The sequence below is a fragment of the Canis lupus genome, chromosome 2 (assembly GCF_003254725.2).
Source record: "Canis lupus dingo isolate Sandy chromosome 2, ASM325472v2, whole genome shotgun sequence".
NCBI classification, from domain to species: domain Eukaryota; kingdom Metazoa; phylum Chordata; class Mammalia; order Carnivora; family Canidae; genus Canis; species Canis lupus.
In genome coordinates this window covers 50,870,685-50,895,574 of record NC_064244.1, presented here as the reverse complement: position 1 = coordinate 50,895,574, position 24,890 = coordinate 50,870,685, and the positions used below count along the sequence as shown (strand labels likewise).

Here is a 24,890-nt window from a genome sequence, read left to right as displayed (position 1 = left end):
GGGGGCGGGGAACAGACTCCCCACTGAGCTGGGAGCCCCATGTGGGGCTCAATTCCAGGACCCTGGGATCATGACCTGAGCTGAAGGCAGAAACTCAACCAGCTGAGCTATGCAGGTGCCCCCAGATGCTTCCTTTGAAAGAAAAGTTTAAAGTTTAGAAACAAAAACAGTTTCTAAGTTTAGAAACAAAAACAGTTGAAGAATTTAATGTAGCAATGGAAAAACTCAGATGGCAAACATTTCAGTTGGCCAAATAATTTTATGTATCAGTCTTTTTTCTTTTAGTAGAAATTAATTATTAGACTGTCTCCCTATAACCTCCCTGAGGTTAACAAGTATTTCTTTCTTTATCCCCAGGACCAGCCATAGTGCCTGGCACTTAGTAAGTGCCCAATAAATGTTTATTGCCTGAAATGCAGTGAAACTACACTATTTGATCAATACTTGATCAAGTGTGAATAGAATAAAACTAAACAGATAATTTTCTTAAACTTCATTTGTAGCATAGCATAAATAGCTAAAAATCCACTAAGGCCTTACTATATCCCAGGCAATTCCAATATCTTAACAACCCTATGGTGTGCTAGGTGATATTATATACGGGGAGGCAGGGTGGAGAGGGAGAAGGAAAATGGCTTTTATAAAAAGATGGGAAATGGTAGCAGAAGGGATTAAATGAGATAATGCACTTAACGCACTCAACCTGGGACAAGGGAAACAGTCAATACACCATCACTTTTCACATTATCAGGAGAACTTTTTCATTCCATCAATATCAACCTCACCACCCTAGCAACAAAATAGGGCAATGTGTTCTTGGAGTGCAAAGGAAATAAAGAAAAAGTATTTAATAATAAAGACTAAATAAAGATTAGTATTTCTTTGTGAAAAGAATAAATAGCAAATTCAGAATTAGAGTTATCTCTGGCAGAGAAAATGGAGAATAGGTCCAGGGAAGAAAATGCTGTAATATTATTTTAAGAATCGTTTGCAGGTAATAATGGGGGTCTATGAGTTGAACTTAAAAGTTTAAAGAATTAAGTTGTCACTTGTGGTTTTAATAAATTTAATATTAAAACATATGAATAATGTGGCAAATACTAAGTTTAGCTAAGGCTGGCTGGCAGATATATGGGTTGTAGTAAATTATTCTCTATTAATTTCTTTTTTTAAAGCTTTTATTTATGAGAGACACACAGAGAGAAAGGCAGAGACACAGGCAGAGGGAGAAGCAGGCTCCCTGCGGGGAACCTGATGTGGGACTTGATCCCGGGACCCTGGGGTCACGACCCGAGCCAACAGCAGATGCTCAACCACTGAGCCACCGAGATGCCTCTTAATAGCGATTTAAATTTTATTTAAAAGTTTTAACTAATTCTAGTTAAGTTGAATTTCATTAAGGTTAACTTTATTTTTGTTACCCAGGTTTCCCTAGGAGTGTATTTTTAAAACAGAAAAAAGTCCTGGGATCAAGTCCCACATCAGGCTCCCCAAGGGGAGCCGGCTTTTCCCTCTGCCTAAGTCTCAGCCTGTCTTTCTGTGTGTCTCTCATGAATAAATAAATAAAATCTTAAAAAAAAAATAAAGAAGAAGAAGAAAGTCATGGCAGTGGATGCTGGGAAAGACTGCATTCTGTTCTCCCACGGGCACATAAGGAAACAGGGACGGTTCCTGAATAAATCCTCAGTGTAGGGAATTCATATGCTAGGATCCTGCTCAGGGAATCCAGACCCACTTTGGAGGGGATGTTGGACTCAGAACAAGCACTGGGAAAGGGCACAAGCAAACAGAACCACCACCACCCCCCGCCACACACACACACACACACACACACACACACACACACACACTCCAAAGCACACTCTCAACCCTTCAGTGTCATCAGATCTCCCAGGGCACTGGAAAGCAAGCAGAGACCACTGCAAACAGGACCCCTGTGCGTCCTCTCCTCCAAAGCCACTCTGCCTCCCACTGCCCCGGACATTTTATGTGCTACTGTACCATGTGGAAGTCTCACCTTAGTGTACCAGGCCGGATATGTGTCTTATCAAAGGAAAACAAAGAGCGACACTCGAGTGGTAAGGACAGATTTTAATCAGGAGTAACTACTGTAACAGGGGAAAAAAAAAAAAAAAGAGTTCAGTGTGAACTGAACTCACCTTCAATTTGTCCACAGTAACGAGTGTTTTAATGAGAGAAGGAGGGAGTAGGGCAGGGAGCCAGTGGAGGCTCAGTCGAGTCAGGGAAGTGAAAAATTATACAGGGTTATGCAGTGTAACTGCGATGAGGCCAGCCCTGTCTGCCAGCTGGCAGTCACCAAATTCAGATCCTACCCTCCTACAGAGCCTGGGACACAGGGTCCCTATTTACTCGCCCAAACAAAAATTTCTGACAGCACCGAGTTCTCTCAGGCAGGCCCTTTAAGAGGACTGGGGTCATGCTAAGAAGGTTGCCCTGAGCTGTGAGAACCTATGCCAGTGTTTGTTTGTGTCTTTACAGGCCAAGTCCGAGGCCTGGTTGAGAAGGAGGGCTCAGAGGAACCCAGCTAGAGTTTGGTCAAGGAGAGACTCTCCGTCAGCCTTCGATTCTTTTATTATGTCAACAGAACCTAACCCAAAGGAGGCATTTTGAGGTTCAATCATTGACCTGTTTTGGAATTCAGTTTGAACTAAGCTTTTCAATTTACTCCATATATTTACCCCATATGCTCTTCGAACCCAACAGGACATGAAACCATGAAAGCTGCCAGTAATGTTACGGTAGACTCTACAGCCTACTTCCTGAGCACCAACTCTGACCTCCAAATGATTCCATCACTTTTTCGTGAGCTTCTCCAAGTCTCAGTTTCCCCAGCTGTGAAACAGGGGTAAACTTAGGGGGTGTTCTGAATACCCCAAAAGAAAAAACATCATACAGTGGACCTTCAGTAATATCAGCTTAAAAAAGTAAGAAACACAAAAAAGCGACCCAGGACACAATATATCCTAAGGTGAGCAAAAAATAAACTTTTGGGAAGCCACTGGAAAAATAATTCAATTAGGAAATACACACATATACAATGAAATATTTATCATCCTGTCACCGGTTAGATTTTAGACGTCATTATTCCTGCATGAGTCTTATCCTTAGGAATCACATGAATGTTATAAATTGAATGGTCTGTTAGCACAACACATGGGAGGTTTTTATTCCTGCCTAGATCCCCATTAGTGTTAATAGGGAAAAAGAGGACAACAGATGGATTTAGGGCAGTCATTAGAAGGTACTAACATTGTGCCATACTTGATAGTGACTACATCGAACTTTATATAAATTCGCTTTCTGATGACTACCAAGAGCCTCTAAAAAGTGTGTTGCTGTTGTATTCATGCATCATTTGCTGCCTACAATTTAAGAAAATTAGCATCTGTCAACTGCATTATTCAGCTGCACAGGGTGGAAATTAATGGATAATACCATTCCTAATTTCTTGGAGGAGAGGTGAGCTTGCCTACCAATCTGGCTGCTTTATTTTAATACCAAATTGAGTTTGTTGTTACAACTGGAACTGTGATCGGCTCTGTGCTCTTTGGAAACACATTTATAAAATTCTGATATGTTTATTATAGCATTTATTACATATATTCTCCTGACATAACTAGAAATGTAGAGGCGATAAACAGAGGTCCATATTAAAGCAGAAATCGGTTGGCCAGATTGAAAAACTTGTCAAGCTTCAAACACACAGGTAGAAGTTACTTGAATGGGCTTTTCATATTGGTTATTGTTATTGTTTTGGTCATGGGGCCTCTACTTAACAGAGGGGAAGATACGCAGCCTTTTAAGACTGTATTTTAAAATATGTAGAGTACTGAGCCTAGACCCAGATCGCGCCTTGGTTCTATGTAGGCTACATATGGTCTCTTCACTGGAGTGTGTGTTTCCCTTTGTTTCCATCCAGAATCCCAAGAAACAAGACGACCTCCATAAATGCACGCTTTCAAAAATGAAATACATGCTTTCAAAGCCCCCCAAAGTATGAAGTATCCCTCTGAAGTAGGAAAATACCAGGTCAGCAATAATTTTAACAGCATGGCTCTATAAAGAATTAAATATAGCCTCTGGAGAACTACTTTATCATCAGGGAATAATGGTACCTGACTAGATTTAAAAGCTTCCAGTAAAAAAGTTCCTTATCACCTGAAGTGCAACGTAGATTCTGCAGTCAGTCGGCAATCTTACATGTGGGGGTCATTTCTCTCGGATTACAAACAAGCCATCAAAGGGAAAACAAGACCTGGTAACTACTAACAAAGTAGTCTTTAGATACGGCTTCTGGGGCTTAGTTATACCTAAAAACTCTGAAAAAGTTTGTTTCTCCCTCTAAGGCACCAGCCAGGGACACAAGGATGCTGAGGGAGTGGCTGTGTTACTGTCATGGGGTTTGGCCAGGTGGGGGAACCACAGGAGGGAGGGAAGGAGGATAGGCCTGGCAACCCAGCAGAAAGGGGCCACCCATTCAGCTCCCTCATCCTTTTTGTCTCTACATTTCGGCTCTCTGCCCGCTGCCAACCTGAGCACCTGCTGAAGCTCTCCACACAGCTCCCTGAACATTCACATCCACCACTCAAGTGGGACACGCCACTGTTTGACCCTCCCCACTTGCCACTAAAACCTCCCTTGCTCGCTTGCACCTCTGGGCATATGCAGAAAAGAACTAAAAGCAGGGACCTGAATGGATATGCGTACACCAAGTGCACAGTATCATTCACGGGAGCAGATGACAGATGAGCAGATGAACACAATGTTGTATAGACACTCAACGGAGTACCACTCGGCCTTCAAAAGGAAGGAAATTCTGACACATGCTCCAACGTGGATGAACCCTGAAGACATGCTCAAGAAAAGAAGTCAGACACAAAAGGGAAAATACTGTATGACTCCTCTGATGAGAGGCTCCTGGAATGGAATTTCTGTCTCAATTTCACTGAGACAGCAAGTAGAACCGTGGATCCTGGGGGATCCTGCTGTACACTGGGTACAGAGTTTTAGTTCGGGAAGATGACAAAGTTCTGGAGGTGGATGGCAGTGATATTTGCACAACAAACGGTTACAATGGTTAATTCTGTTATGTCTATCTACACACACACACACACACACACACACACACACACAATAAACCACGTTCATCTGCTTGGCTAAAACTCCTGCACCTTCCCGAGAAAAAACAAGGTCTGTTTTTATTGTCTAGGAGGCACCCACATTAAACTACGTCAGCACCTGCTCTTGCAAATTCCACTCAACTAACTTAAGCCCTTCCAATCACGTATGAGTCAGAGGAACTGAGTCTTCCCCAGAGCACCCCTAAGTTTAGAAATGGAGAAAGGCTGAAGGCCAGGACAAGTCACTGGCTGAAGCCGGGGAGAATGCATGAGTCAGCAGCCACTGTCCTCAAGTACACTCCATCATCCCCAAGATGCTCTCCTCCTCTGCTTCACTGCTCACTCCCAAACACTGGTTCCCTCATCATAGCGACTGTCACACTCGAAGCAATTAGAGCCTCCCTTTATTCATCTTCAGCTGCTACTACAACACAGAGACATGGTTCCTTCCATCTTCCCTCTCACATGGGTGACTGACTTCCAATTTCTTGTCCCCGCTGTAAAAGAATAACTATACCTAGACAGCATCGGCAACACTGCTAAATCACTCTTCTTAATGGCACAAATAAATATAATTTGAGAAACCAACAGGCTTGTGACCAGAGAGCGAAGTTCACCGACTCCTATACTGAGAGCTGCTATTCTCGTCTTAAAAGAAAGTAAAGTATGTACTTACTCACACAAGCTAAGTCCAAAGCTCCGCCTTGACCTTAAGGCCTTAAAGACATCACTGCCTCCCATTGGGGGAATCTCCAATTACTAGGAAACTGAACGCTGAATGGAGAGAGTGCACATGCCTTCCGAGAGGGTGGCAGGCAAAGCATGTAACGCCACTGGGACACCAAGGCCTGAACCCAACTAAAAGTACCATGCAGCCGTCACTAAACCTCGGTTCTGCTCCAAGACTCAAACCCAATGGAGACGCCCAACCTCACTGCGTGGAATAGTCTCGCCAGCATCCTATATCACAAAGGATGGCAAGGCAACAATACTAACCACGAGGGCCTGGTGAGAAAGGTAAGAGGACACTTCAGAAGGAAGCTTGCAGCAACCAAAGCAGATAGCAGATGATGCGAGTGGACCAAGTCCAGACTGGGTACACGACACATGTTTTGGGACATCACGAAAGGCCAGTTGCACACTGTGAGCGTGCTATGGACTGGAGAAAACTAACAGAATGCTCACATCTACAATACAAAAGTGACACCCTTTGGACAAACCATCTCTAGCTGCCGCTGCCATTATCAACCACAGCTGAAGTTTTAAATCAAAAGCCATCTTAGTTGTGGGCAATATGGTAACATGACTCAAAGGTACTCTCTTTACCCTCGATCACAGATGGCCACCATGTTACTCCTAGCATTTTATGGTGAAAGGGGGAAAAAAGCCAATATGCCATGTATTTGCATGTGGAACAATCTGAATCCATACTCAGAAATATGTTTGGTCTTTTTACCCATCTTTTGTACCTATCCATTTACCTTAAATTGCTCTTTAAGAAGAAGTAGGTCTTCTCATCCACCAATATTACCACTCTCAAACTCTAATAAGGGAAGCTATTGGGATCAAATGAACGAGTACATGAAACAGAGCTTGGTACACTGCAATGTTCCTATTATCATAAGCGCTCACACCACCCAGCAAGTTCTCCCATTCTGCAATGAGACCCAGTCCCTGCCAGCAAATCCTTGCTGCACCTACATCACCAAGAGGTCTCCATGCAGAGGATGATTATCTGGATTTAAAATTCTTATGAAAAATACATAATGGTTTTGCCCTAAGCGCTAGCTGTACAGACCAAAGGCTAATGGGCCAACCTACAAGTGATTTTTAAACAAGTATTAAACAGAGCCTACCCTAATGAGAACATGGTCACAAGAATCCAACAGCGAGGGGTGCCGCGTGGAACGGCTGTCTGCATGAGGGCACCCAGGAGCTGGGTGGTGGCCGTGTCTAGGCAACGCTGGGCATAGGTCAGAGTTAACATCTGCAATCTGGCCTCCCTCCATCCACGTATTGAAATATAATTCAGCAGAATGAATTGCTAGACATGCCTAAACCCCCTGGGAAATGACAGATATTGATGAATGCTGTTGGGAAGATATATGGAAGGAAACGGCAAATAAATAGAACCATTTTTTCTCAGAGTCAGTTTGCGGATATGTGGAGCAGCTGTTAAACTACTTGTCAAGCTCCCGGTTCTCCCTTCCTTTTGCTCCTTCCTCTTTCCCATCTGCCTCCACACCTTTCGAAAACCCCCGAGAGGACCAGAATCTTGCACGCTTCAAAATGCCAACCAAATGAGTAGGAGTCATCCCCTCTTTTCCCATCACATTCCGACTTCCCAACCCAGCTTGTCCAATTCCTTCCGAAATAGCTTTCCATCTAAACTGCCTTCTCCGGATCCTGGAAACATGTTCAATGTTTAAACTCATGAAACTGTTGAATTCAAATCCAAAATTCACAGCCTATTACTGTGTAGTAGCTGCGTGGCCTTGTTCAGAGTTCTTATTCTCTTATACCCCAGTTCCCAACACATGTTCTATAAAATGGAAGTGACTGAGCAAGCCTTACTGTGGTTGTGAGGACTAAAGATTGTGAACAGAGAGCCTCTCGGGCCATCTGGCAAAGAGAAGTCCTGGGATAAACAATGGCTTATCCCCTCTTCTTTCCAATGCAGAACACCTTTTCCTGCCAAAGGCATGCCTCCTTGGCATCGTTCTCAGACTGGATCGAATTCTCTCCAGCACAGGGCACTTCAGGGATAAGTGGTTCTCATTCCTTCATCAAGAGAACTCAGGATCATAGAGTGAGAAACCAGTCGGACACAGGTTTGTATCCTAGTTTCCCCATTTATTAGCTAGAGAACCCTGGATACATTACTTGTCCTCTCTGAGCTCTATTTTCGTATCTCTAGTGATGATGACAATAAGTAACACACGTCAAGTGCCCAGCACAGTGTGGAACACATAGTTTATGTTCAGTTGTGGTTTAAGTCCCCCTCCAGGATATTTTACCCATCTTGGCATCATGGGCATTGAATCCATACCCCAAGCCCTACCAGCCTTCCCTTTCCCCATCATACCACCTGTTCCTATGTGGCTCTGTGTGCAGAGAATCCAATTTATCATTTTATACAATATGCTCTCTCCAGTGTCAATTCTGTCTCCTGGGACTGTACCTCATATGTGTTTGCAGCCATTCGTCACATCTGGCACACAGAACGTACCAAACTTTTACGTGATCACAAACTTAAACGTCTGTGCATAGTAACTCTCCATTGTACCTTTCATTTCTATTTCTACCAAGGGTTCATATTCTTCCATTACTCTGTGGTTCCACATTGCCTAGAAAAATATTCGAACTTGGTTCAATTGTTTGTTCTGTAACCACAGCAGCAAAGACTCAGTAGCCTTAACGTGTCACTTTTCTTGGTTTTGACTTTCCCTTCTAAAAAGCATCTCCAAAAAATAAGTAAAAAAAAAAAAAAAAAAAAAAAGCATCTCCAAAGAAGTCCGACACCTCCACAAAATACTGCATCTTTTCAAAGTAAGCTGATTAGCCTCAAAACAGTAGATGACAATTTGCACTCAGCATCTTGCTTTTGGAGAAATTATGACCCCTATTCAATTACATTCTTTTGCACCCTAAGATGCTTTGATTGACACACCAGAATGTCACTGGCAGCCCTGAGATGCTAAACATTTCTGACAACTGCCCTACATCTAAACGCTTATGACAGAGGCCAAGGACGAGCTAGCCGTCAGGAGCTTTACAAGAGAAACAAAAAGAACAAAGGCAGCCACGAGGGGATAAAACAAACTCCCTATCACAATCCGAGCATAAATTCCCAGACGAGTCCAAATTTCCCAACAAGTTCTGTTTACCCAAGGAACCTTTCATATACACACTCTAGTTCACCTAACGATGTCCCTTCACATATCATTTATTTGGAACAGATTCTAGTTCCAAGCTGACATTTATTCCAAATGGATTTCAAACTCTTCCTCCTCAATGACAACATCTATGCTTCCTGAAGAATCTAGTATTTTTTGTCTTCTGAGATGTTTGTTGATACTGGCTAATGAGTAAGGAAAAAAATCCACAACACCACTGTGAATTCAAAAAAATACCACAGGAGATCTCCTCCAGTGATTCCTAACGGTAGTTTGTTCAAGACCCCATTTCTGGGGAAAGAGACCTCCACCAGGGAGTGTACAGCTTGCTCTCCTTCCTCTCTGAGTAGGAAAGTTCACATCCCTCTCACCTGGCTTAAAAGCAATGGAATCTAAGAAAGGATGTTTATCTAAACTGCAACCCGACACCCGGAATTAAGCTCCCACAAATCACCAAGTGCTTTCCAAAACCTAACACAACACTGCCCTTGTTCTTAAGAAGAGAAAAAGGAAAGCCACGATTATTATCCCGATTGCCTCAGCCCTGCTTAGAAATTAATGAGAAGTGATAGGGCTGGAAGTCAGCCTCCCATTTCTGGTCTACTCCTTAGTCAGTGAGTTCTTCTGAAAGCTTAGAGGATAGAAAGCGGCCTTGAATGACAGGATCACTTCTTCATGTTTTAAAGTAATGGTATCAGTAGACAAGCCAACATTCCTTTGTAGAGAATTTCAACCATGATTATGGAGAAATCAGTGTGCTCATTGCTGGGGGGGTGTGTGGGGCACACAGCCATGTGGTTATTCCAGTCACACACACCCTCCAAATAGCCATCTGGTCAAGACTTACAGTCTGATCATTTTCTTCTAGCAATTTCATTCAATGCATTTGACCTCCCATTACTGGAATCCAGGGAGAGGACCATGGCTGTTGAAAGCATGGAAATAGAGCACATGCATACAGACTTGCCTACATCAAAGAAGCTATCACACACCTGGTCTGCTTGGAGTTGTCCACCAAGATGGCCCCATCTCTGAGGGGACTCAGCAGCCAGAAGGTCAAAGAAAACATATGAAAGGATATTGTAGGAATGCCTGGGTGGCTCTCAGCGCGTGATCCTAGAGTTCCAGGATCGAGTCTTGATCAAGCTCCCTGCATGGAGCCTGCTTCTCCCTCTGTCTGTGTCTCTGCCTCTTTCTCTCTGTCTCTCTCATGAATAAATAAGTAAATATATTTTTTTTAAAAAAGGATATCATACTAACATCTATATGTAGGGCTTCTGACCTCTTGCCTCCCTTACCATGCATGGCCCTGTGAGACAGCATGTCTGAGAAGGCCTAGATACAAAACCATTCCAGTCTTTACCGAAAGACTTTGCAAATAAAAATATAAGATGCCTAAATACATTTGGATTCAGATGAATCTGAATACACATGGCCCCATATTTTATACTGGACCGAAGTACACTAAAAATATCATTAGTGGTTTGTCTGGTATTATTCACTGAGCGTCATGCGTTTTGTCTGACAACCCTATTTACTGAGCACTTAATATGGGCAACGGCAGGAAACGTTGCTTTGCGAATGCGAGGCAGAGTTCCTGGAGGAATTTACAAACTAGTAAAAGGGATGATAGGTCTACAAATAAGAGAAAATTAAAAGTGATCCATCCTGTAAGAAGAGAGCAGTGGGGAGGAGGAAAGACAAGGCTGTTGAAGAATCAGCAAGTGATGTGAAGAGGCGTTTGGGATGGAATCGGAATGTAGAGTAAAGGATCGTGAGTTTCACGTCCCTGTTTTGTACACCTAAGTAGATGTCTCAGTGCTATTTGGTTTTTAAACGATTTTATTTATTTGAGAGGGAGAGAAGGAGCACAATTGGGGGGGGGGGGCAGAGGGAGAGAGAGCAGCAGACTTCCTGCTGAGCAGGGAACCCTGATATGGAGCCCAATCCTGGGATCCTGACATCAAGGCCCAAGCCAAAACCACACACTTAATCAAATGAGCCACCCAGGCTCCCCTCACTGCTGTGAAGTTTGTACATGTATCTTTTTCCCCCCAATTTTCTTTTTATTATTTATATACCACTGCAGCCAAAACCTCATGTAATGGAGCACAGCCAAACAACAAAACGTTTTTGCACTAACATTCCTGACAACCAAGGCAGGCACGGTGGGTGACCTAACTCTCACCACTTAACCAGCAAGAGAATTCAAATTTTTCAGACTAATTTAATCTTGTCTTGCCTTGTTCTGAGCCCAGAGAAATTTGCTTCAGATTTTTTTTTTAACAAGGGCATAGACATATTTAATTATTCCTGTCCTCTACAGGCATATCCTACATCACGGGACACCAGACATCTTCAGTGTATATCCTTTGTAAAAGTTTCACCCCCAGCAGTGAACAAGTTAGCAATGGGTTAAAAGCAAAGAAGTGACTCAGCCTGCAGCTCTCCCCTCTGGCCCTGATGTGATGCAGGGCACCTGACACAGGACTGTCAAAGAACCGAGAAAGGATCCGGCTGGGCAGACCCAAGAAAATAAATGTAGCCCTGACAATATGCGTTGATTAAGTACTTGAATGACAATGGAACATGACAATGACAAATGCAGGCTACCACCACGGGAGTCATTAATATATCAGAAACACTAATTTTTATAAATCTTTAAACTTCCCGGCTGGTGGCATTTGCATTTCTTTGCCTACTCCTTCTACTGCGGAGTTGACATCAAGTCAGCTTCATTTTCAGTTTCCAGCCAGGAAGTTAAAGAAAAAGAAAAAAACGGTCTACATTCTTGATCTCTGATTAGCCACTGAAAATGAGTTTTAAACAAGAGATGGATGGCCTGGGGTACTGGGTTTCAGAGGCCGATGACAGGACATCACTGGAATGGTCCTCTGGAGGAGACAGCGGGCTTCCGTGCCCAACAATGGAGAAAGTATTTTTGTGAGAAGGGAGGAAAATGCAGGGAAACCAATCTCTGCAAAGATTTTTTCCCCCCTCTCTCTTCTTGGTAGCTAAAATTACTTACTACTCAAGCTTGAAGGGACTTGGAGACCGTCTGCTCCAATCCACTCATTTTACAGATGATTAAGTCATGAGCCAGAAACCAAGACACGCCTTACTTAGATCTGTACCTCTGACTGGCATCTGGGCCTCTGATCCCCATTTCACGATTCCCATCACACCCTGAAACAGCGGTGTGTAACACGTCAAGATGCTAACTCCACCCGGCCAAGTCACTAGCTTTCTATCTCGAAATCCCATTCAGTGTAATCCGTGTGTTCCATTCTCTTCCTGACACACGTCTCCCCTAATCGCTACTGCACCACACCCGACTACCATGCCTGTGTTATCTAGAGGATTCCAGCACATGAGCAATTAGCACCTCGCATGCACCTCTATGCAAGTGTGCTACAGTTTCATTGTATGTGTTAAGAAAATGTCACCAGAAGAGCCAGTTGCCCATATCCAACTGCATGTTGGATCCATGTGTGCTCCAGTGTGGCCTTCCCCAACTTTATCTCCCCCTCCCTAATAATTCCAGGGAGTGCTCGGTGTGGGATTTAATAAGTAACATGGATTTTCTATCATTTAAATTTGTATTTCATGTTCTTAACTACAACATAGTTGGGGCACCTGGGTGGCTCAGCAGTGGAGCATCTGCCTTCGGCTCAGGGCATGATCCCGAGGTCCAGGATCGAGTCCTACATCGGGCCCCTTGCAGGGAGCCTGCCTCTCTCTGTATCTCTCATGAATAAATAAATAAAACCTTTTAAAAACACCAAAAACCAAAAAAACTATAACTTAGTTAATTCAACTTTTATGGCTTTCTCACAGACAGTGAAGCGTCACAGGGATAAAACCATGTCATCTTTTATAGATGATACATACAAGGAACTGAGAAGATAAGCTGGGAATCTGCACACTTTTCAGAACCTGAAAGCGTTCCATGCATAAAGGGCAGGAAAGGGTAGCCCGGGTGGCTCAGCAGTTTAGCACGCCTTCAGCCCGGGGCCTGATCCTGGGGACCTGGGATCGAGTCCCATGTCAGGCTCCCTGCATGGAGCCTGCTTCTCCCTCTGCCTGTGTCTCTGCCTCTCTCTCTCTCTCTCTTTAAAAAAAAGAAAAAAAAAAAAGGGCAGGAAAACCATGTCCAGCCATGCAGGCCTCAGTCTACCCTACTGGAACAAAACAAAATTTTGGGGATGTACACAAATATAAAATCAGTGGAGAGAAAACAAAAAAGAATGTAACTGTGCCCTTTCGAGCAATCAACCCCTTGCCAACAGTGACTCCCCAAATTCCACCTGAAATCAACTTTTAATTCTAAAGAGAATTTTAAGAACAAACTGCTAGAAATTTTGATATGTGGATTCAATAAATTTGTTTTTCTCCCAGGAATAATCAGAACCCGTTATTTATAGAACCCCATGAGAACACCAGAAATATGGGGGAGATACCAAGAGCGTAAGAGAGAGACTAAAGGGGGAAGGGAGGATCCATAGCGCTTTGTGGATCCCAGCGTTCACATTGCTTTCATTGGTTTCCATTACGTTTCCTCACTAGCCTGACACAGAGAGCCTCCTTATAATAATGTTTAGACACATATGACTTTTAAACTCACACCTGGAAAAACTTGTCTAGACCACTGGGACGCTCTTCCTTGGTGTACTTTAAAGAATTTCAGGTACGACATTTGATTTGCCACATCCACACCATATCCAGTTGAAGATCCAGAAGGCAAATTTATTTTGCAGGTGAGGATGGTTCAGTTCTCAGCATTCGGCTGATTTTCCTACTTGAGAAATCTTGAAATTCTAGGTCAACAATGACTTAAGTCCCAAGATACTTTCTGCTCTTCAGAAGGTACCTCAAAAAGCTTAAGGGAGGCAGCCGGGGTGACTCAGTGGTTTAGCACCACCTTCAGCTCAGGGTGTGATCCTGGAGACCCGGGATCGAGTCCCACGTCGGGCTCCCTGCGTGGAGCCTGCTTCTCCCTCTGCCTGTGTCTCTGCCTCCCTCCCTCTGTGTGTGTGTGTCTCTCATGAATAAATAAATAAAATCTTAAAAAAAAAAAACTTAAGGGAAACTGAGTCTTCCATCAACCTCTTAATTAACAATCAAAACTAAATTTCAAGTCCTTCGAACTCTATCTGGTACAAAGTTGTCCAACGGCTTTCTGATGAGCCAGCTTTGCTGACCTAGCACGGCTTCCAGCACTCTCTGGAGCTCTCGCCACTTCAAAGCAAACGGTCTAGTCTCTCATCTGACTCTCGATATAAGAAAGACACGTTTGATTCTTCAAGTCCTCATTTGGATCATCTCTCAATTAATTCTCCCAGCATGCTTGATATCATCACTTCTGGGAAGGCTTCCATGGTACAAAAGACCTGAAAGAGGTATTGGAGTTTCCAGCAGGTCTCTGCAGCCTGGCTCTGAACAAGGTGGCCACATGGCAGTTCCCAAGCAGCAGGTGACCAGGGGCCTGGAAATCACCTTACGATCACCTATTTAGGGGGAGCAACGAGTCCCTGGTAGGCCATCTGCATGGGAGATGAGCCACAGCAAAAGGCTCCCTGACACAGAGCCACTGGGAGGCAGCATCTGCCACAGGAACCAGCTAACAGCTGCAGCCCCCATTAAGAAGTCTCTGGAGATTCTCCTACTCTGACAAGGAGAAATCGTACAATGAAAATACACAAGAGTCCTCTTATAATTAGAACACCTAGATATCAACAAAATATCCAGATACCAACTGACATAGGAGTGGCGAAGACAGTGGTTTTAATTTTTTTTTTTTTAATTCATGATAGACATAGAGAGAGAGAGGCAGAGACACAGGAGGAGGGAGAAGCAGGCTTCATGCCGGGAGCCCGATGTGGGACTCGATCCCGGGGCTCCAGGATCGCACCCTGGGCCAAAGGCAGGCGCTAAACCGCTGAGCCACCCAGGGATCCCAAGACAGTGGTTTTAAAGGCTACTGCAAAGCAGGCAGTCTCACCAGGAAGAAGAGGCTAATGGATCTGTCTCTTGATTGCTTAGCAACCCACGAGAATGGGTGGACATTGTCCAGTTTTATAACTATTGTTGATGAACTACACACTTCCACAAGTTCTAACGTAAAACATTAAACCAACTGATTCCAGTAATACGCCCTCAGCCTGCAGATTTTTTTAAAAATATTGACAAACAGCAAAACGAACAGAAATAGGAGGTGTTAAAGCCAGTACAACCTTAAGTCAGAATTATCTGTGGATCTGGGTTTTTTTTCTCTGTTGGCCAGGAACCAAGAACCCAAACTGAGAGCGTCACGAGAGAGCACCGTTTACAACCACTGTAAATGCCTTTGCTCTTTAAGAGTTTCAAATTTTGCCAGATTTCAAAATATTAACATTTCACTCGTCCTTCAGGGCCTGGTTAAGTCCAACTCAGCCCACCCAGTGCTCAGTCCCCAACACCACCACACACCCAGGTCCCCACTTCCAATCCTCCTTTCAAGCTCTCATGGGCTTGGTCTCCACCACTAAGAAATTTCACTACAGGGCACCAAAACTCATTCTTACACAGCTTGGCTCCACTCTCCCACCACTGTCTTAAATGACCCTCAACCAGACTTCTCTGGTATGTTCTGCGGAAGTACTATTCCCAGTACACACATTTCCCTGGTATCTTCACCTTTCCCTCAAACAGATAAGACAGCCTTCACTTCTGATTCATGATCTCAGTTCTTAAAGGGGTTGTTGATGCTTCCAAGAAACCCTACTACATCTATAGCTCCCTTCCTGTTCTCCAAGACCATGTGACTTCCTTCTCTACTCGACGCCCATATAATCCTGACTGCTCCCCAGGGGTCTCATAAGGCGCTGAGAAAAGTGAAGCCACCAAATCTATTAACCTACCTACTTTTTATTAAGCGCATTTGTTGAAAGCAGCAATATGGAAAGGGAACATTTAAAAATGAAACTTCTAAAAAATAAAAAAATTTAAAAAAATGAAACTTCTTACTCTCGAGATACATGTAGATTCCCATGTAGTAGGAAGAAACAATACACGGGACCCCAGTCTTCCTCAATGGCAACACCCTGTGAGCCTCCAGTAGACCATAACCAACAGTATGAAGACACCAACACAGTCAAGATACGGAGCATGTCCATCACCGGAGGACCCCTTATGTCACCCATTTATAGTCATACTAACTGCCCCCCAACCCCCCCTCCTGCTGCCCTGGCCAACACTCGCCGGTTCTCCACTTCTACAACTGTGTCATTTCAAGAATGGCATAGACAAATGGAATTAAACAGCATGCCTTTTTTCACGTGGTGTAATTCCCTGGAGACTCACCCAGGCTGTCATCCCCATCACCAGTTCATTTCTTTTTACGGTTGAACAGTATCCCATGATCCAGATGTACCTAGACTACCTGTTTTTGTATCCTTTTGCTCCTCCTTTCTCCTATTTCTAGGAAGGAGGCACCCCTTCTCCTATAAAAAGTCCAACCTTCTTACACGTGCTGCAGATACATTGCCAGGTTTCTCCCAAAGCACTATCATCTCTTTCTTCAATAGCATCCCGACACCTGACAAACACGCTCACATGGACCCATGCTAAGATATCTCCTTCTGACCCATCATACCTTTCGAGTTCCCACCCATGTCTCTAGTCTCCCTCACAGCACCGCTCCTCGAAAGAGCTGCCTACACTCAACTACCAACCAATTAGCTACCTCTCATCCCTTAGCTGCCATTTGCTTTTAACCCAACTCCATACTAACTTCTTTCCCCCACCTCACTATCTCCCCAACATAACCAGTGACCATACTGTTGACTCCATAGACAGTTTCTCATCATCATCTTCCTCTCTGAGATGGAGCCCATCCTTTCCTGCCCCAAATACAATTGTCTCCCTTTCTGTGATTCCACAGTCCTATCTGACATGCCCAGCTAGCAAGTCTTAGAGGTATTTCAAACTTAACATACTGAAAACTGAGTTTATCCCATTTTCTTTATTGAAACCAACTTCTCTCTCAGGCTTCTACAACTTACCAAGCATCATGTTGCCACTGCCCCTGGTATAGTTGCATACAGAGGCAATGGACCAGCAAGGACCATTCTGATGCACCCCCACCCCCCACCCAACAGCCACCAGGCTGGCATTTGGCCATGTGATCATGTTCCAGAATCCTGAAAGAAAGAATGTGAATGGACAACAAGAACGTGTCTCTTCCAGGCCGGGGCTCTTAAGGAGCTGGAAAGCTTTCTCCTCTGTTTTTCCACTTCTCTCAGCTGGACGCACAGCATCCACCTTAAGGCCACAAGGAAGAATAAAGCCAGAGGATGGAAGGAGCATGATTCCCTGACTCACCACGAAGAAGACAGCTGCCTGCTAACCTGCACAATGCACGTGAACAAGAAATAAATGAGTACTGGGCTAGGCTGTTGGTATGTTCTGGTTTGCTTGCTGCAGCATTCTATACACATCATTATATCTAAGCATTCTTTTGATGGAATTATGAAAATAAAGACATGGAGGGCATCAGGGAGAATATTTAGGAGTGATATTTACTAAACACCAAGGCTGCCCATTTAAAAAAAGTCTTATTTGATGTAAATTCACTGTAATCTCAATTCTTTGCCTCGTCCACTATGCTAAGGAGGCCTCTAGGATGAGACACCCATGCTACACAGCACCGAAACACAAAGGCCTCCAGATTAATTTTAAAGAAAAAGATATTGTCTAGGATTGGGCTGTTTCCCCCTTTCCTTCTTGAAGTAAAATTCACTCTGAAATGCTTTTAAAATTTTTTCAGAGGGTATTCCAAACTGATTCCAAGAGTTTGAGAAAGAAAAATATCTATTTCCCCTCCCCCCAAGACAGAACACCACATTCTGTGTCAGAAATCCTGGTTTATATACTTGCAGAGATGGTTTATTATTCCTAGATGCACCTTACAAGCACAGATAATTCCTCTTTGTTTTACATTCCAAACAAGCCACTCTGTTTTGAAAAACACAGCTTTCTCCAAAAGGAAAAGAATCCTGCCTTTCCTGACTATGAGGGCTGCAACATACATCACGGTTGTGAAATTCAGGAGCAGGGTTCGGGGCATTCCTTGGCCTATCAAGAAGCCAGGACGCAAGATCCTGATGTGTTCTTCACCCCCTAGTTTCCTTGCTGTGAACTGTCAGGCACTTATTCACATATTTATGCCTTGACTTAAGGGTCCATATAATGATTAGAATAATGTTCCTTTTACTCATTAGGGGGCTCCAGAGCCCATGTAGCGTTTACATGATGCTTCTGGGTGCTGACTGAACAAGTTGCATACCATGAAGAGAAAAAAATGCCTTTAGCCTCAAAAAAGAAAAAAAAAATTTTCAGGCAGAGTTGGACATCATAAGCTCCGGGTTTATTATTTAAAAGCTAGCCTTGCAAAATAAATAATTAAAATTAAAGTACTGGGATCCCTGGGTGGCGCAGCGGTTTGGCGCCTGCCTTTGGCCCAGGGCGCGATCCTGGAGACCCGGGATCGAATCCCACGTCGGGCTCCCGGTGCATGGAGCCTGCTTCTCCCTCTGCCTGTGTCTCTGCCTCTCTCTCTCTCTCTGTGTGTGACTATCATAAGTAAATAAATAAGGAAATTTAAAAAAAAATTAGAAAAAAAATAAAATTAAAGTACTGATGGCATTTTTCTTTAATCTAATACCCTGAGGTCACCCCAAATTTTAGTTAGGGAAGAAAATGCCAAAAGCTCAACTATGGCTATCAATGTATGGTAGAGGTAAGGGCTTTTCGCTTCCTCCCCTTCATTTTCTAATTTGTCTATATTAAACAGATATCACTTATAATTTTAAAAAACAAATACATGCAAATATTTTTATTGTAAAACACTGTCTTAACTAAAGAAGCCAATGATGACAAACAGAATTATTGGTCCCAATTCTTGGCTTGAAACCTGCCTGACCTGGTGGACATGCACTCTGCTACTCCTGTTTTTCACCAGAACATAATGCTCTGGGTAGTTGCTGGTCCAAGAAAGAAGACAGGCAGGTGGAGCAAATGTGGACCCAAACAGCATCCTACAACCAATCCCAGCAGAGCTCAGATGAAAATATCCAAAACCCAGCTGACCTGTAGCTACGTGAGAAACAAACACTTGTCTCTACCACTGAAATTTTGTTGTTTTCCAATATTACTGTCACCTACTGATAAGCCAACTAATACAAAAAAAAAAAAAATCAAAACCAAAACAAAACACCTCAGTGGCAAAAACATGGTCTCATGGATTGAATTGCAGGGTGTAAGAAAGACCATAGCATCCTTCATGTGCCCATTAATATAGGGAACCCAGCTGACTCCCATCCCAGTATGAGAAAACTCCTTGGCAGACATGAATTGTTTTCCTCCTTCTTGTTAAGCATACAATTATTGAATCACATTTACAGCAAGTCCTATGAGGCAAACAATGCCCTGAGACCATTCCGCAATGGGATTTCCTATAAAAACATATTGTGAGTCTCTGTCAGTGTTAAAACATAACTCTTTTACAACATGATATTTAATGCTTGTAATGGTCTTCCATTTTATGTGTATATATGTATGTTTAGCCATTATCTTTTGCCAGGTCTTTAGATGATATTCAATTTTAATTATAATAAATGGTGCTGATATAAATATAACTAGTGTTATTTCTCCGCACACATTCACAATTATTTCCCTCTGATGAAATCTGAGCAAGAGAATGGCTAGGTTAACAAATGTGCAAACTTCATGGGTTTTTTATCATGGATTAAGTGCATGGTTTTAATTTACTTTTGTAATTAAGGGACAAGGATCCCTACGGATTGAGTTAGCCCTGGATTCCAAATGAGCATAAACGTTCCCACCCAGGGTTCATTCCAATTAATCCTGCAGGAGTTTACTAAGTACCTACTGTGTTAGGAACAGTGCAGTGGTTACAAGGACGACTCTGGAGTCAAAACACTCAGGTTCAAGTCTTGGCTCTGTTGTTCGTGAACACCACGATCTTGTGCTGTTCCAACTACCTGTTCCTCAGTGTTTTCATCCATAAAATGGGGATAAGACTACCTCCCTCAAAATGGATAAATATATTTAAGAACTAAGTCAATAAATTCTCTATAAACAGTGCATGCCACACAGTAAGCTCTTAAAGTTAGCTGTTATTATTTTTAATTTGTTTTGTTTTTTTAAATTCACAAGAGACACACAGAGAGAGGCAGAGACACAGGCAAAGGGAGAAGCAGGCTCCCCATGGGAGGACTCCAATGTGGGACTTGATTCCAGGACCCCGGGATCACGACCTGAGCTAAAGGCAGACGCTCACCACTGAGCCACCCAGGCACCCAGCGGTCATTATTATTAGTGATAAGTAGATGAAAACATCACAGATCTTCCTCTCAAAGAGCTAAGTTTAATGAATCTGAGTGGCAAAAGTTTTAAGCTACAAGTCTTCACAAAAACTTTGTTTTAAAGAAAGCAGTAGAGCCCCCACCCCCAAAAAAAGACTTTTAGATTAAAACAAGACTAAGCAATAGGAAGATAAGCTGGTCTTTAACATATAAAATCTATCAGGCACAGATTTCTGAAGACAAAAACCAGTATGACTTAATTAAGTTTAGCAACAAGTATATCCCAAGGTGAGATCACGTACGATTATTCAAGTTGCCTGTAACTAGCGGACATTAGGTTTCCTAAATATCAGAAGTGAGGTTTTCTATCTGCTCCAACCAGACTCTTAGCACACTGCCTGACATGAAGTAGAAACTCAGTGGATAAGGGATCCAAACTGATGTTCAGAAGCCCAAGTTCTCCATCAACTGCAATTCAATTCATGCTGCACATAGTACTAATTGCCACCCCATCACTGGGCTAAGTGCTTTGCATAAATTCTTTCATTAAATCCTCAGCTAAGCTATTTAGAGGACCAATTAGAATGTTTTCTTCATATTCCAATAAAACTTACAAGCAACCTTTTTAAAAACCAGACTGATGTTCATGAGATTCTTTTAAACTCCCTCTCCTAAGGGCTAATAAACATTTTTGAAAATTATCTGACCTAACATTTAATTATCGAAAAAAACTGTATAGCACACAATTTACAAAATGGGAATCAATCTCAGATTTTTTTTTTTTTAAAGCTGTAAGCCAATTTCACGATTCAGGTCATTTATCTGCATCAAGACCTATATAGCCTTGTGTGGTTTTAAAGCTTGTAGTCGGGACACCTGGGTGGCTCAGCGGTTGAGCATCTGCCTTTGGCTCAGGGTGTGATCCTGGAGTTCCAGGATTGAGTCCTGCATAGGGCTCCCTGCGAGGAGCCTGCTTCTCCCTCTGCCCATGTCTTTGCTTCTCTCTGTGTGCTTCTCATGAATAAAATCTTTAAAAAATAAAAAATAAAGCTTGAAGTCAACTCCTCCAGCAAAAATTGGAGAGAACCATCACTGCTCTTCCTTTTGATCAAAAATAGCCTAACCAAAGTAAGTACATTTCCTAAGTGAAATGAGTAAGCAAAGGGATGAGTATTTTAACCATTAATAGTTAATTCCCCCACCTACAAAATAAGGGTTGGACTACCTAATTTTTAGGATCTCCCTGGAATAAAAAAAAAAAATAGTCCGAATCTATAAAAGGAAAGCAAAGAAAAATTCGCTAAGCATTGAAGGAACATCAGTAAAACTCAAGCATTGAACATTTACTTAAACTTAGTGAAGTGCAGGGTGTTGTTTTTTTTTGACAAATTTCTTCCCTTTGGCCTGAGTTCAGTTTCACCCTGCATTCCAGCACTATGCCACAATGGGTCAAAGGTTCTAGACTCTACTGAGTTGGAATCACTTCTGTCCCCAATGTTGGAATCACTTCTGTCCCCAGAAATTTTAACTCCAAAAAGTCAAAATCCGTAATTCTCAAGAAAATGTGAATAACTCAACTTATTTTTCAGACCATTTAAGAACTGGCAGAGAGGCCTGTCATGTGCAGAGAAAACACTGCTTTGGGATTTAAAATACAGTTTTTCCAAAGATATTTATATTAGAGGAAAAAGCACTCAGAATGAAATAGAAATCTAACCTTCAGTGACTTAAAGTTTAATAACATGAAAATTTATACTCTGAGTTGTTAAAAAAAAAAACGCTTAAAATTATCTTAAGTTGGCTATCTTTCAAGTCAATACAAGTGATTCTGGGGTTCTCTGCATTTGAAAAGGTTTTAAATTAATTTTAATGACATGATTAAAAAACGTGTGAAAGAAAAAAAATGGATGAAAGATACTCTGAGTTATTAAAAAATGCTTAAAATTATCCTAGGTTGGCTATCTTTCAAGTCAGTACAAGTTGATTTTTGGATTCTCTGTATTTGAAAAGTTTTTAAATTAATTTTAACAACATGATTTTAAAAATGTGTCAAAGAAAAAAACGGATGAAAGATTTGAAGAGACACTTCACTGGAGATAAAAGAATGTCCAACAAGCACATGAAAGGATGTTCAACATCGTTTAGTCATCAAAAAAAAAATACAAATTAAATCCACAATGTGATAGGACTATCTACCCATTAAAATGGCTAAAATTAAAAAGGCTGGCAATACCACAAGCTGGCAACGATGCAGAGCAATTAGATCGCTCATCTGTTGCTGGTGGGAAATGTAACATGGTACAATTTTGGAAACAGTTTGGCAGTTTCTTATAAAGTTCAATATACACGACTGATAACATGCACCAACATAGATGAATCTTAAAAATATACTGAGCCCAAGACGCCAGACACAAAAGAACATGCACTGTTTGATTTCATTAATGTCAAATTTTTAAGATAAACCTAAGCTGCAGTGACGAAAAGCAGATCTCTGGTTGCCTGCAGCCAAGAAATGAAGAGTGGGCGTGAGGATGATCAGATCAGGGCATAGAAACCACTTGATGTCTCGACTGAGGTGGCAGCTAAGCCGCAGTACACAGTTGCCAAAATCCATACACACGTCCACTTAAAACAGGTCCCTTTTTTTATTGTACGTCAATTTTGTTTCAGGAAGAAACTATCAGTCAAATCCTCAACTTTACTGCTCTCTGGATTGGATCAGCTTTTGCAAAACGGTCTGCAGAGGGGCAAGCCCATTCTGAAGCAGGCCAGTTTGCGCGGCGGGACTCCGGGGTCCACGCAGCATGATTCCTCCTCTTCCATGTCCACCACTCAGGACTCACCTGTCAGAGCCCCTCCCAGGCTGCCCCGCCGCAGCTCTCGTCCATCCTCACTCAGCTGTCTTTTAAACTTCAGGGACTTTGCAGGGCCAGAAGTCACATCGGGGTTGCTGCATTTCCGACACGGCATGGGTGGAGGGGAGAGGATGTGGTCAAGCTGCAGAAAGAAAGACAAGGACGTCACTCACTGAGGACACTCTCAACACAGCCAGCTGGCAACCCCAGTGACCTGCTCTTCTCTTCTTATCCTTCTCTCACTCCCTGTCCCCAAGCCTGCTTCTCATGTGGTTAGACAGTTCAGGGGGTCGTGCATCTGAAAAACATTCTGGCCGGCTGCAAAATCTCAACAGCAATCATTTTTAGGCTCTAGGTCACAACAAATTAATGGGTTGTGAAAGCAAGTTGAGTAGCTCTAACTAGTATTTTTTTTAATATAATAAAAGTTGTTAGAGTCCAATGAGGAAGAAGTACTGTGTCATAAAATGTCTGATAAAGTGATATTTGGGTATGTGTCCTGAGTCATTGGGTCAAATATGTGTCTTTCTATGGACCATGATACCTCTAAGAAAAATGAATAATACTGTTCTATTGAGAATCGATAGATCACTGCTTTAGTGTTCACAAAAGATAATCCCCAAGCTTCTGGTGCTCACAAATATGTGCAGGGAACGACAATTTCTAAGCGCCACAGCCCTTAATGCAAATCAATACATCCCTATACTGCTTTATAGCTTTTTAAAAGAAAACCTGTCACGAGAATCAGAGAAACTAAAACCACTTCAAGAGACAGCTTTCTACAAAAGAATCCCTTGTGTCGCAACACTTATTTCAAGATCTTTCCTCCTTTTCTAAGAAAACCTTTCATACTCGAACAGGGCCACATCTTCAAAAATGTTCACCTTCAAAGTACATATGCATATATATGTGTCTAGACGGTTATTAAGGACAAAAATATCCATATGCATATACCTATATCCAGACGGTTAATTAACAACAAGAAAGAAGTACGGAAGGTATTCGTGGAAATTCCAAATGCCACAGAAAAATATTGGTAGAAATTTAAATTCAGAGAAGAGTTCAGTAGCACTGCCCAAATCTGGGCATTTTTAAGGATGCCTCCCTGAGATTTATTTTGTGTGGTTTTCCTGGGCAGAGAGAAGGATTTCTGCTTATACCTGTCTGCATTTTTTTCCAATTAAGACTATCAAGGATATATTTTATAGGAAAATGAAATTGAGGGACAAAAATCATCCATTGGTCTGTCTTTGCACGGAAGCATATTCAAAACCATGGCACGAAAAGAAATTTAACCCTATGAGTAACTCCCCCAAGCCCACTGAGGTGGAACGGACTCATTGGCTCAGCTATTACAAGAAGCCAACTCCCCCCTCCAAGCTCACTGCATTCATTAGTGACACTGAACAGCTGGATTTCAAGCACTTGTCAGTAAGACCCACCTCAAATTTTTTCCCTACCAGGTTTTTACTGTATTTCATTGCCACTTAGTGTTCTTGTGAGAGGTCCCCCCCAAAAAACTTGCGGTGCATCCACTTCAGGATCAAGCCAGATCAGTAGAGAAAAGGGATTCCAATTCCAGATTGCACTTTTGGAAGCTCTTTGATGAGTCTGCTGTTCACTACAACAGTG

General features: G+C 42.5%; 1 protein-coding gene across 6 annotated transcripts in view; it reads right to left on the bottom strand.

The window, feature by feature from the left end:
* The window catches only part of MAST4 (microtubule associated serine/threonine kinase family member 4), a 544,916-nt gene that overhangs the window by 373,680 nt on the left and 146,346 nt on the right, over window positions 1-24,890 (bottom strand). For all 6 annotated transcript variants that reach the window (XM_049103363.1, XM_049103372.1, XM_049103368.1 and 3 more), the window contains exon 2: window positions 23,247-23,400. In XM_049103363.1, the coding sequence (XP_048959320.1) occupies window positions 23,247-23,400 (154 nt within the window). The remainder of the gene's footprint in view (window positions 1-23,246; window positions 23,401-24,890) is intronic.